The sequence below is a fragment of the Ursus maritimus genome, unplaced genomic scaffold (assembly GCF_017311325.1).
Source record: "Ursus maritimus isolate PB19 unplaced genomic scaffold, ASM1731132v1 scaffold_18, whole genome shotgun sequence".
Lineage (NCBI taxonomy): Eukaryota > Metazoa > Chordata > Mammalia > Carnivora > Ursidae > Ursus > Ursus maritimus.
The window spans coordinates 56,352,764-56,366,617 of NW_024424230.1; the positions used below are offsets into that span (position 1 = coordinate 56,352,764).

Below are 13,854 nucleotides of genomic sequence, written 5' to 3' on the forward strand. Positions count from 1 at the left end.
CTTTTCCCTACAGACTTCTCCCAAGGCTTATTTCCTTCTTGATTATTTGTACTCTCTGCTAGGAAGATAAAGTTTTCTCCAAATTGTTAGCCTTAGGATAAAGAGTAAGTCATAAACAAAAAAGATCAACTTATTAATGTTTCCTAAAGAATCCGTTTTGTTATTATACTTAGAAGTCTGACTTTCAAGCAAGACTTGACATTGCAGGGCGCCTGGGTGGCACAGCTGTTGGGCGTCTGCCTTCGGCTCAGGGCGTGATCCTGGCGTTATGGGATCGAGCCCCACATCAGGCTCCTCCGCTATGAGCCTGCTTCTTCCTCTCCCACTCCCCCTGCTTGTGTCCCCCTCTCACTGGCTGTCTCTGTCAAATAAATAAATAAAATCTTAAAAAAAAAAAAAAAAAGACTTGACATTGCAGTTACTTCAGTCTTCAAGAAGGATGCTTATCTCTATCATTATTCTTGTCAAGTTAGCTGTGTTGTTCAAATCTGCTCTTGTTATTAAATTATAACAGCATTAGTTTAGTGACATTGCTACTGGCTAAATTAGTTTAACTTGCTTGGTTAAACTTCACATTGTGGATAGTGATAAGCATTTTTATCAATAGTTTTTGGCAAATTTCTGATAATTGGACTTTTTAGGTATGCATGCATTATATAATGTCCCAAAAAATGAGTCCATCAGACTCCTTTTGCTAAAGCAAATGCATATGTAATCCAAGAAAGTGTGCTTATAGTATATATTTTTCTACTGGAAAAAAAAGGATTGGATAAGGTAGATGGATACCACCTTACATAGGTCAAGAGATTTAAGATACAGTAGTTTTCTTCCAGTTATGTGATTCTCCTTCCCATCCCTCACCCCCACCCCACATCTAAAGCAGTTTCTAGAGATCCCAAGCAAGGAGACTTTGAAAAATCAGTTTGGAAAAAAACTGTTGAAAGTTCTATTTAAGGGGCGCCTGGGTGGCTCAGTCGTTAAGCGTCTGCCTTTGGCTCAGGGCGTGATCCCGGCATTCTGGAATCGAGCCCCACGTCAGGCTCCTCCACTGGGAGCCTGCTTCTTCCTCTCCCACTCCCCCTGCTGGTGTTCCCTCTCTCGCTGGCTGTCTCTCTCTCTCGGTCAAATAAATAAAACCTTTTTTAAAAAAAGTTCTATTTAAATGTAAAGAATTGTGTAAAACTTCAATCATTTTTTTACTTATAATCTGAAAGAAAGATATACAACCTGTGGTTTGTCAGCTTCTGTTAAGACTGTTTTAAACTTAAAAATCTACAGAGGACAGTAATTGAGTAAGCAACAAATTTTCTGTCTAGAGTGGAGGGAAGAATAAACTTCCAGAGAAGCCAGTATTAAAGGTGATAATTAAGAGGCAATGAAAAGAAACTAATAGTTGCTGCATATACTTCCCAGAAAAATGGAAACAGATCAGTCTAAGGAAGAAAGCTATGGAGCACTTATGGCATAAGTAACAATCAGTAGAATAAAATAAGTATGATACCGGTATTTGAATACTCTTTAGGATCAATCTTGTGAGTTAAAGTATTCTCACAAAGAGTTATCCTGTGAAGAAAGGAAATGACAGTTGAAAAATTTTAATGAGAATTTCAGTCTGCTTAATGTAGTTATTTTTTAAATTAAGATGATATCCCACACCACTCACATGTATGCATGATGTGTATATATATGTATTAATATAGTAGAGAAAACCCCTGTCTAAAATTAATGAAATGAATCCTTTTCTAATGAGATCTTTTATAATATCAGTAAAAATACTCAATAATTTAATTTGTTTTCACATTTTCCTAATGATAAGAACCACTGGGATACTTATTAAAAGTACAAATTCTTGGTTCTGTTTCAGACTTACTAAATGTGTATTTTAACAAGCACTCCAGGAATTTTTTATTAAGTAGGACTACATTAGACTAAAAACCTTTTGCACAGCAAAGGAAACAATGGAAAGGCAGCCTTTGGAATGAGAGAAAGTACATCTCTCTCTGCCATATATCTGGTAAGGGATTAATGTCCAAAATATATAGAACTCAACAGCAAACAAACTCAATTTAAAAATGGGCAAAGGACCTGAACATTTCTCCAGAAGACACACAAATGGCCAAGTATATGAAAAGGTGCTCAACTCAACATCACTAATAATCAGGGAAATGCAAATCAAAACCATGATGAGATCTCACCTTACACCTATTAGGATGGCTGTTACCAAAAAGGCAAGAGATAGCAAGAGTTGGTGACTGTATGGTGAGAAGGATCTCTTATACACTCTTGTTGGAATGTAAGTTGGTGCAGCCACTATGGAAAAAGAACATGGAGGTTCCTCAAAAAATTAAAAATATAACCGCTATCTGATCCAGCAATCCCACTTTATTTTTTTTTTTAAACATTGTTGTTTTTTTTTTGTTGTTGTTGTTGTTTTTTTTACAGATTTTTTAATTTATTTATTTAACAGAGATAGAGACAGCCAGTGAGAGAGGGAACACAGCAGGGGGAGTGGGAGAGGAAGAAGCAGGCTCATAGTGGAGGAGCCTGATGTGGGGCTCGATCCCATAACGCCGGGATCACGCCCTGAGCCGAAGGCAGACGCTTAACCGCTGTGCCACCCAGGCGCCCCAGCAATCCCACTTTTAGGTATATATCTAAAGGAAATGAAAACAATACCTCACAGTAATATTTCTACTCGTGTGTTGCAGCATTAGTCACAATAGCCAAGTATAGAATCAGTCTGTTGGTGGATGAATGGATAAAGAAAATATGGTCTTTGTATTTACAATGGAATATTATTCTGCCATTGAAAAAAGGGAAGTCCTCCCATTTGTGCCAACATGGATGAACTTGGAGGACATTACGTTAAGCGAAATAAGCCAGAGACAGAAAAATAAATACTGTATGATCTCACTTATGTGTGGCATCTAAAAATGGACTCACAGAAGCAAAGAGTAGAGCGGTGGTTGCTGGGGATTGGGGGAAATGGGGAGATGTACAGCATGGTGACTATAGTTAATAATGCATTATATACTTGAAATTTTCGGCGAGTATAGACTTAAGTGCTATTACTACACACAGATAAAATGTTAATTATGTGACATGATGGATGTTTTATTTAGCTTGATTGTGGTAATCATTTCACAGGGAATATATATATCAAATTACCACATTGTATACCTTAGATATATACAGTGTTTGTCAGTTATACCTCAGTAAAGCCGGGGGGGAGAGATGATGAAGTGTGATGAGAGTGTACATTCTTGCCTCATTGTTTATCTTAGGAGACAAAGAAAGCATTCAAGTTCTGTTCTATTACTGGGAGTTGTTTGCCATTAATGAGTATTAACTTTTATCAATTGCTTTTTCTGTATCTGTTCAGACTGTCATTTGTTTTTTCGCTTTTAGTCTGTTAATACAGTGAATTGCATAGATTGATTTTCACACATTAAGCTGACCTTCAATTACTGGGATAAATCCCACTTGTCATGATGGATTGTCCTTTTTATATATAGCTGAATTTAATTTCCTAATATTTTATTGAAGGTTTTTTGGTATATGATCATGAGCTATTATATTGATCTGTAGTTTGTTTTTAAGTAGGTTCCACACCCATCGTGGAGCCCAACATAGGGCTTGAACTCAGAATCCTAAGATCAAGACCTGAGCTGAGATCAAGAGTCAGGTGGTTAACCAACAGAGCCACCCAGGCGCCCCAGTTATTATAAATTTATTAGTGTTTGTTTTTGACCCATGACATGGCCTATCTTGGTGAATATTCTGTGTGCCCTTGAAAAGAATGAATATTTTCCTGTTGTTGGGCAGATTTTTGTACAAAATGTGAGTTAGACCCAGTTGACTTGAATTGATGGCATTTTTCAGTTCTTTTATATCCTTGTTGATTTTCTGTCTTATTGAGAGTAGTTGAAGCTTTCACCTGTAATAATGAATTTGTCTATTTGTCCTGTCAGTTTTGTCAGTTTTTGCTTCCTGTATTTTGAAGCTCTATTGTTAGTGCATACACATTTAGTGAACTAATCCTTTTATCAGTGTGTAATATGTAAAGTTCCCCTTTGCTCTGAGATCTGTTTTGTCTGATATTGTGGTTTACTCTAGCTTTCCTGATGAGTGCTTGCATGGCGTATCTTTTTTCCTTTCTTTCACTTTTAACCTACCTATATTATACATTTGAAGTAAATTTCTCGTTACTAGCTTATAGTATGGTCATTTTCCCCCTTCCTTCTGATAGTCTCCTTTTTTTTTTTTCCTTTCAGTTTTCTGTCGGTTCCACTGTCTATTTAATTCCAGTTTAGTTAACATACAGTGTTACAGTAGTTTCAGGTGTACAATCTGACAATCTCTTCTAATTGGTGTGGTTAGTCCATTTGCATTTCATATCAGTATTGGTATTTTGGATTAGGTCTATCATTGTTTTGTTTGTTCCTTCTGTTTTCATTCCTCAATTTTTCTTTTCCCGCCTTCTGTTTGGTTATTTGTACATTTTAAGATATTCTGTTTTAGTTTACCTAATGTGATTTTGATTATCCCGTGTATAGTTTGTATATTGGTTGGCTCTAGCAGTTACATTATATAGCATGGGCTCAGAACCTAACTATATTTTAAATGCTTAGTATTTATTGATGGAAGTAATATTTTTAGAATCTAATTTTGATTTTTATTATTCTGAAATTTTCCAAATAAAGTTATTGAAAGATAATGTAAGCTTTTTCTCACATATAGTCTATTAATAGAATATTATTGCTATGTATAATTTTCTTTAAAAATATTTATGACAGTCCTACATTCACTAGTAACTTGCTTTGCTTGATCTACAAAGGAGATAGTGCTTTATATTTATAGTCTCACCTAGACTAATGCCTGTTGATATTATGCAGATCCATTTTGCTTTTGAGTCAGAATTTTTCTTTTTATATATGACTCATAACTATAACTCTGTAAGCTTTACACAAGGCTAGTTTTGAGGGCAGTGCTTTTTTAAAAATATTCTATTTATATGGTAATAGTTGAAACAGTTGAATGATCCCAGGGTAAACTGCCTCATGTGTGGAGTATCAGAGTTTCTTTATTCAGGTTTATTTCCTCTATAAATGAAAGATTTGAACTATTTGAACTCTGGCAGTTTTCTTCTGTGGAATGTATTTTAATTCGGCTCTGTTCAGATTAATTGAATCTAGTTTTGATAATCTGTGAGTAAGTCAGTTCATTTAAGGGATTTTAGGATTTGTTTCACCTATTGAAATCAAACAGTTTAAAGTACCAATAGAACAATTTGAAGAACATAGAAGATTTTATTAATCCTCTGTTCAGGGTGTCTGGGTTTTAATGATTCACATAGATGCTAGAATGTAGCTTACTTAGACTTGTAATATCCATCTATTAGAAATTTATTGTATGAAATAATTAAAAATTAGCCTTGTCAGTCATTCTGCTTAATGTTGTGGTCCAAGTCATGCTCCTGTTGGCCAGCAACTTCAGTCTAGCCCAGTGCTATACGGTAGAGCTCTCTGTTATAATAGAAATATATATTTGTACTGTACAGTAGTTACTTTAATTTTAGTTAATTTAGCTTTCAACAGCCCCATGTAGCTAGTAGGTCATCAGACAGCAACACTGGTCTAGCTAGTCTCATGGCTTCCCTTTTTATATGTAAAACTCCCTTGGAATTTTTTTGGATTTTAAATGTAATCTTGTATGTAAGCCTAAACTTCTAAGATGTTTCTTGACTTATTGCAGAGCAGGAAAGAAGGCTGAACAAATCAGAAAGAAAATGATATATGACATGATAATTACAGTATGATAAACATTAAGCAAATGAATAGGTTGATAAAGTGACTAACTGCCTGGGAATGTCTGGGAGTTGAGTGAAGGAGAATAAACACTCCAGGAATTTTAAGTAGGAATGGTTTTATAAATTTAAATTAATTTAAAATGGAATCAGATATTGTAAAATTGCAATCAGACCTATCAGATTCTTGTTTGGGTCTTCAGAAGTAAATTCCAGACCAATGCAGAACTACCAGAGAATCTGCTAGGCCCTTCTACCTCTAAAGACAGGCTGAAATGACAAACCCTTTGTTATTGCTTTCACTTCTACTCCTTGTGGTTCCTTGGAAAACTGGATATTAGATACGACTCTAGAGAAGGTGGGAAGAAATATAAAAGTAGTTCTCTTTTCTTCTTTTCAGTGACAAGCTGAGTGGACTTTAATTAGAAGCTCGAATTCTTAAGTGAAAACTTAATTTAGGCTAGGACTTACAGAGACATAGAGAATAACAAATTGCATTAATTGTGATATATACCTGTAAATAGGTTTCATTGCATATGTATACAAGTAACCCTTATATATCCATTCTTTACAGATCCAGGATGAGAAGACTGATAAAAGAAGAAGCTAGCTGAACAGCTATAAGATGCCCAAATCTGGGTTCACAAAACCAGTTCAGAGTGAAAATTCTGACAGTGACAGCAATATGGTAGAAAAACCATATGGAAGAAAGGTATATGATTATACTAAAGATGTGTTGACTTTTTTGGAATTGAGAAAAACTCCCCATTTAATATTTTTAGTAATTACCCATAAAATAAAAAGCAGTTGGATGCCAGATAAATCCAAACCATTTATCTAAATCCTTTAGAATTAAATTGGATTCCTAGGAATAAGATTGTTTTTCATTCCCTGAGATAACACAATTACTAATATGGCATATTTACTTAAATAATCATTGAGAGGGGGTGGGAAAAAAAATCCAAGACCTCACAATCATTTGGCATTATTTTCTCCACCTCCTGACTCCCAGGCAAAACACACATACACGGTAGTGGTTGCATTTTCCATGTCTTTAACCTTGGATAATTCCAGCCTCAGTGTCTCTCTCTGTAATGGAGGACAAGAGTACTTTAGAGAATTGTTGTGACAGTGAAATGGCGTAAATATCGTGCCTAATGCAATGCTTGTTACATAATACGTGCTAAATAAATGTTAACAGTTTTTGTTGTTTATTAGTCATTGCCAGTGACCCGTGATTCTTTTTACATCTATCCTTCTTCATTCCTATTTAATTTAGCCCTCAAAACCTTCATTTAGATTTCTACAATTGTCTCCTAACTGGTTTCACTCTCTTTTATCTAGTTAATTTTACACATTATCTTTGAATTTTCCTTTTTGTTTTTCTGTTTTCCTTTTAAGTCTTTTCTTCCCCCTAAGTCATTTTCTTATTGAAGGACATCAGAAATGTTTCTGGTTTTTGGCAAATACAAATAGAGCTGTAATGAGCATTCGTGTACAAATCTTTTTTTTTTTACAATCGCTTTATTGAGGTATATAATTTATATACTCTTAAAATTCACTCATTTATTCAGTGATTTATAGTAAACTTACTAAGTTGTGCAGCCATCATCACAATCCAGTTTACACCATTTCCATCATTGCTAAATGATCCTCATGCCCTTTTGTATTCAGTCCCTATTCCCACCCAACCCTTAGGCAACCCCAAATCTGCTTTCAAAATCAGGAATTTTAAGTTTTCAGACTTTTGTTGTTTTCAAGAACTGTTCTGGCTATTCAGGGTCCTTTACGTTTCCAGACAAATTGTCAGTTTCTACAAAAAACCTATAGGGATTTTATTGAATAGATCAGTTTGGGTAGTATTGAAATCTTAACAGTATGTCTTCCAGTCCATCATCACTGAATATCTCTGTTTATTTAGATCTTCAGTTTCCCTGAGCAACACTTTATAGTTTTTAGTGTACAAATCTTGCACTTCTTTTGCTGAATTATTAGTGGTTTATTCTTTTGGATGCTGTTGTAGTTAATTTCATTTTGGATTTTTCATTGCTAGTTTTTAGAAATACAGTTGATTTTTATATAGTGATTTTGTATTCTGTGACCTTACTAAACTCATTTATTGGTTCTAAAAGTTTGTGGATTCCTTAGGATTTTCTACACATGGGATCATGTCCTCTCCATATATACTTTTACTTATTTCCAATATAGATACTTCTGTTTTTTTCTCGCCTGATTGCACTGGCAATCTCTGCCTTGTGATTAAAATGATTAATCCATTTACATTTAATATAATTATTCATAGGGTTGGATTTATATCTGCCATTTTGCTCTGTGTTCTTATATGTTTCATGTATTTTTGTTTTTCTCCCATCTGTGCTGCCTTTTTTTTATTCTAAATATTTTTCAGTGTACTATTTAAATTTCTGATTTCTTAAACTTAAATTTCTGATTTCTTGAATTGTAATCTTAAGAGATCGATCTCTGGATTATAACATGCATCTAATTATTGTAAATTAATATTGACTTAATTCCAGTAAAATATAGCAACTTTGTTCCTGTATAGCTCCATTTCCTCCCTTTTTTTGTGTGTATCTATCTATAGATTCATCAACATTTGTTATTAGCCCCAAAATAAACTGTTAGTTTTATACAGTCTTTTAAAGAAATAAAAGAAGAAAGGAGAAATACATATTCATACAGTTTTTACCTACAAATTTACCAGTTTTGCTACTCTTAATTTCTTCTTCCTGTACACTGAAGTTACTGTCTGGTTGTTATTTCCTCACAGTCTTTAAGAATTTCAGGGGCGCCTGGGTGGCTCAGTTGGTTAAGTGTCTGCCTTCAGCTCAGGTCATGATCCCAGGGTCCTGGGATCAAGCCCAGCATCGGGCTCCCTGCTCAGCAGGAAGCCTGCTTCTCCCTCTCCCTCTCCCCTTGTTTGTGTTCCTTCTCTAACTGTCTCTGTCAAACAAATAAAATCTTAAAAAAAAAAAATTTTTCAGGATTTACTGGAAGACAGATCTTCAGCCATGATTAGATTTCTCAGTCTTCATTGATCTAGGAATATCTTGGTTTTGCTGTATTTTAAAAACAGCTTTATTGAGATATAATTCACATACCATATGATTCACTTATTTAAAGTGTACAATTCAGTAGTCTTTAGTATATTTACAGAGTTGTGCAGTTATCTCCACTATTGATTTTAGAGCATTTTCACCCAAAAAAGAAACCCTGTGTATCCATCAGCATTCACTCCTCGTTCTGTCCCCAACCCCCACTGCCCTCAGCAGTCACTAATCTACTTTCTGTCTCTATAGAATTGCTTGTTCTGGATGTTTCATACAAATCGAGTTATACATAGAATTTTGGTCTTTAGTGACTGTTTTCAAAGGGCAGTTTTGTTGGGTATAGATTTCTTAGCTGATGTTTTTAAAGAAAAAATTTGATTGAATGTCACCCTACTTTCTTGCTTTAACTGTTTCTGATAAGAAGTCAGCTGTTTTGTACCCTTGTCAAGATGAATTTTTTTTTATTGCTTCTCTCTCTCTGACTGTCACGTGCTTAGGATTTCCCTGTTGTTTATTCTATTTGGGGTTTCTTGAGCTTCTTAGATCTGTAGATTAAAGGTTTCGTGAAATTTGGAATATTTAGTTTATTTTTTTTTTCCCCTCTCACATCTGCTGTTGAACATTTCTCATGCATGTTCAGTTACTCTTGCTTTTCAAATCCAGTATTTCCATTTGGCTCTTTTTGTAATTTTTCTTTATTAGTATTTTCTATTTGATAAGGCATTATTGTCATACTTTAATTTTTTAGTTTATAATTGTCAAATCTAGTATTTCGGCTTACGCAGAGAAATTTCTATTGAATACTTTTTTCCTTGCTTTTTTCTTGTATGTCTTAATTTTTATTGAAAACTGGACAATTTAGGGTCATATGTACTGTAGCAGTTCTGCAGTTCTGGGTTCTCATTATTTCCCACCTGAAAGTTTGAACTGTTGCTAAGTTTTTTAATTTATTTATAATAGAATGTTAGGAATTTATCTTCAGTATTTTTCTCAACCACTGGTATCCATTTTTTTTTTCTTTTTTAGTCTTGCTTCCACAGGGTTACCCCTGTGTCTGTGTAGATTAGTCAGCAGCAATGGATTGATCAGAGGTTGTACTCAAATACCAGGAGCCAGTAAGACTTCCACCTTCTACTGACAGACTTGCCTGTGTGTTGGGGAGTGCATTCAACATTCAGGCATTTTTGTTTTGTTTTGTTTTTTTAAGATTTTATTTATTTATTTGACAGAGCAGAAGCAGGCAGAGGGAAAGGGAGAGGGAGAAATAGGCTCCCTCCTGAGCAATGAGCCCAATGCAGGGCTTGATCCCAGGACTCTGGGATCATGACCTGAGCCACCCAGGTGCCCCCATTCAGGCATTTTTGAGATCTTCCCTGGCATTTACTTTCTGTTGGGCTCACCCAGGTCTTCCTTTTGCTTGTGTGCAGTCAACTAAGGATATGTAGAGAGCTTGGACCCTCCCAGATTTCCTCTCTCACACATAATCCCCCAGTCAGTGAAGGATATATGGAGAGCTTAGCCCTTCTCAGATCTTCCCCATACATTGACATAGCTTTCCCTCTCAGCCAAGGATATGTGCAAGCAAGTCTTACCGGGTACACCCTATGGCTCTCTCATTTCTGCAGTCTCCCTGGTATATTTCTGGCTTATTCACCAGCTGCTTCTCTTCTGCAGCAGGAACACAACCTTAGGCTAATAGGACTATGTGTTTTGCCCCCTCCAGTTGTTTCCTACTCTGTTTGCTATTTTTGTAAACAGTGCAGCTGGGTGTGGGCTTTTGGCCTTCTATACCAATTCAAGTTGACACTCTCTGGCAGTAAAGATGCTAGTTTTCATTGCCAACCCCACCCCAGATGCAAACTAAGCATCAGCCAGGGAATGAAAGCATTCCCCAGGCAAGAATGCCAAAGATACTCACTGTTCTTACCATAGTTAAGCAGTTTTTCTTGAAAAAAAAAAAAAAGCTGCTCAGTTTGTTGTTTGTTTTTTTTCAATTTCTGGAGCCTTGAAGTGGCTGTTTTTGACAATTGTCTAGATTTAGAGTTGTTTCTTGGGGAGATAAGTTGCCAATATCTTCACTCCACCATAGACAAGTTTCCCCAAATGTATTTTAATGTACCAAATGTGACAAATCTTAAGCAGAACGATTCCATTATTAGTTTATCTAACAAACCTTATATGGGATTCCTAGTGTGTTATGTACTCTTTTATGATACTAAGAATAAAACAACAGGTGGTTAAGCATGATCTAAATCTTTATGAAGACTCTTAACAAATTAGTCCTCCTGTTTGTCTGAAATGTTTTGCTCTCAGGACCCCTTCAACATAATCAAAGATCCCAAAAAAGGGACGCCTGGGTGGCTCAGATGGTTAAGCGTCTGCCTTTGGTCATGATCTCCAGGTCCTGGGATTGAGTCCCACATCAGGCTCCCAGCCCAGCGGGGAGTCTGCTTCTATTTCTCCCTCTGCCTCTCCCCCTGCTTGTGTATGTGCACGCATGTGCTCTCTCGCTCTCTCAAATAAGTAAATATAATCTTTGGGGAGAAAAATATCTCAAAAGCTTTTTTAAATGTGGGTATATCTGTTGATATTTACAATATCAGAAATTAGAACTGAGAAAAAATTAAATGTATATTAACTGGTTTAATACACACATAATATATTTTTATGGAAAAGAACTATATATTCCAAAACAAAAAATATTAGAAGAGTGTCTTTGGTTTTGCACGTATCTTTAATGTCTGATTTAACAGAAGACTACCAAATTCTCATCTGCTTCTGCGTGCAGGGTATTTGGATATCACTTGTCATGTAGTCTCCAGAAAACTCAGTATGTATTCTTGAGAGAATGAGCAAGATACAGTATTACCTTAGGGTTATTGTGAGCATATTTCTGACCTTGCAGATCCTCTGAAATGGTCTCAGGTACCATACTTTGAGAATTGCTCTACCATTGTAAGAAGCACATTAATGGAAGTATTGAATGTACAATAATGGAACAAAAAGGAGAGAAGCAGTCGACTGTACACGGTTCAGGGATAGTTTCACAGTAGAAAAGATACTTAATCTGAATTCTCAAGGATGAATGAGTATGTGGCCAGCAGGAAAGTGGAAGCAGAGGACAGTCCAAGATGTAAAAGAGACATGAATCTTAACATTAGAGTAGTACATGTAAAGTTAGGATGAACATTGTGGAGGATGGAGGGTAGAAGATGAGCATTAGACAGGGGTCGGTTCATTATGGCCTTATGTGTCTTGCCAAGGAACTTGAAATTTATCCTGTAGCCATTGAGTCAAAAGGGAAGGGCCATGGTAGAGAGCAGTTAGAGAGTGTTATTTTAAAAATCCAAGCAAAAGGTAGTGTGGGCAGTGGCTATGAGGATAGAAAGAAGTTGGCAGATCTAAAAGATGTTGAATGAATTAAACTTGAGTACATAGAAAAAGTAATCTGGGTCCACCCTGAGGTTGATTGAACTACTATTCCCTGAGAAGGAATCCAAGAAATGGAATGGGTTGTTTTGAGAAGAATGTTTGGTTTTTACTTGTTGAGTTGGCCATTGGAACATCCAACTGGAAGTATTAATAAGCAGTTAGATATAAATCCAGAGCTCAAAACAGCTCATTGGAAATAAATATATGAGGATTAGTGGAAAAATAACTTTATCATTATGGAGATGTCACCCAAAGAGAGTGGAGTGAGAATGAAGGAGAGTATACTTAGGAATTCGAATACTTTAAGAGTCCCTGGGAGACAGGAAATGCGGTCAGAGAGAACCAGGAGAGGCTAAACAGAGTAGAGTAGCTAAGGGAGTCTGTATGCCAAATGCCACAGAAGTTAACAGGAAGGGTGAGACCATTGGATTTTGTCAGTTGAGATACCTTAAAATGATTTTGCTTGGTAAAAGTATTACATCAGTAGAGTTGTAGGGACAGAATGCAGTGCTAGATTTGAGGAGACAATGAAAACTTTTATTTCTAAATATTTGAATATAGGAAAGGTTGCATTTGTGAAATTATATCTGGGCTGCTTGATACCATTTTCAGGGTTGAATTTATATGGCTGATAAAGCTTTTGTTCTTCCTAGGTACTTTGTATATATCTTTTGAAAGCTGCCACTAAATATACAGTAATGGCTAAGCATTGCCTTCATAAAAGTGTAGAAACAACTAGCAAAAAGCAAACACTTTTCACTAACATACTTCTGTTAAAAACATGGCTTTGGTAAGTTAAGAATGTTTATTAATCATTAGATTTATACAATAAATGGGAAGGATAATACAGACTATTAGGTTTTTCATTTGTTAATTTTTGGTTTACACAAAGTGATATATTTAACTCTTCTCATTCTCTGTTCACTCACTCTGCTTTTTCAAGATCACATATTTGTTAGTTTGGGTAAGGGTCAGAAGCTCTTCTGAAGCAATATGCATGGTGCTCATGGCCATGCTTTAGGATTTCTGAGCAGCTTGACATGGAAAACTGTTGTTAGAAGTGGTTTTCTTGAGTTTTAAGTAGATATTTAACTTAGTGAGTGATTGGCCTGGAAGCCAGCCTCAAGCTGCTTCTGAGCTTTTTCTTCCATACAGTTTTAGAAATGAATATACAGTTGTTCTGATAGAGACCTTATTTAGTTTAATATGACACAGACTATTGCTGTTATGAGATCCTAACTTAATAAAATAACCTGAACCAAAATTTAATTTCTTATAAATGCATTTAAGTAGAGCATAATTTTAAATAATAATCACACTCTGTAGCAATATACATTTAATATAAAGTACTTGCATTACCTCATTAAATATTACGATAGGAGTTCATCAAAAACATCTACTCACAATTCTTCAAATATTTTATCCTTTCAGTGCAATCTGTGGGATTTTTTTCCATTGATTTTAGTTTAGAAATTATTTTGTACTGTTTTCAGCTATAAGTTAGTATTTATGGTTTGTAGAAAAAAACATCTTTGATAAAACCTTCTA

The 13,854-nt window shown here is 35.4% G+C and overlaps 1 protein-coding gene across 10 annotated transcripts in view; it reads left to right on the forward strand.

The window, feature by feature from the left end:
- Positions 1 to 13,854, forward strand: part of ANKRD12 (ankyrin repeat domain 12) — a 125,638-nt gene that overhangs the window by 27,160 nt on the left and 84,624 nt on the right. For 8 of the 10 annotated variants that reach the window (XM_040632711.1, XM_040632710.1, XM_040632719.1 and 5 more), the window contains one exon: positions 6,381 to 6,518. The exons of 1 other annotated variant lie outside the window; for it this stretch is intronic. In XM_040632711.1, the coding sequence (XP_040488645.1) occupies positions 6,432 to 6,518 (87 nt within the window). In that variant the 5' untranslated portion in view covers positions 6,381 to 6,431. Of the gene's footprint in view, positions 1 to 6,380; positions 6,519 to 13,854 lie in introns of those variants that run through there. One more of the 10 variants, XM_040632718.1, reaches the window with a different exon arrangement.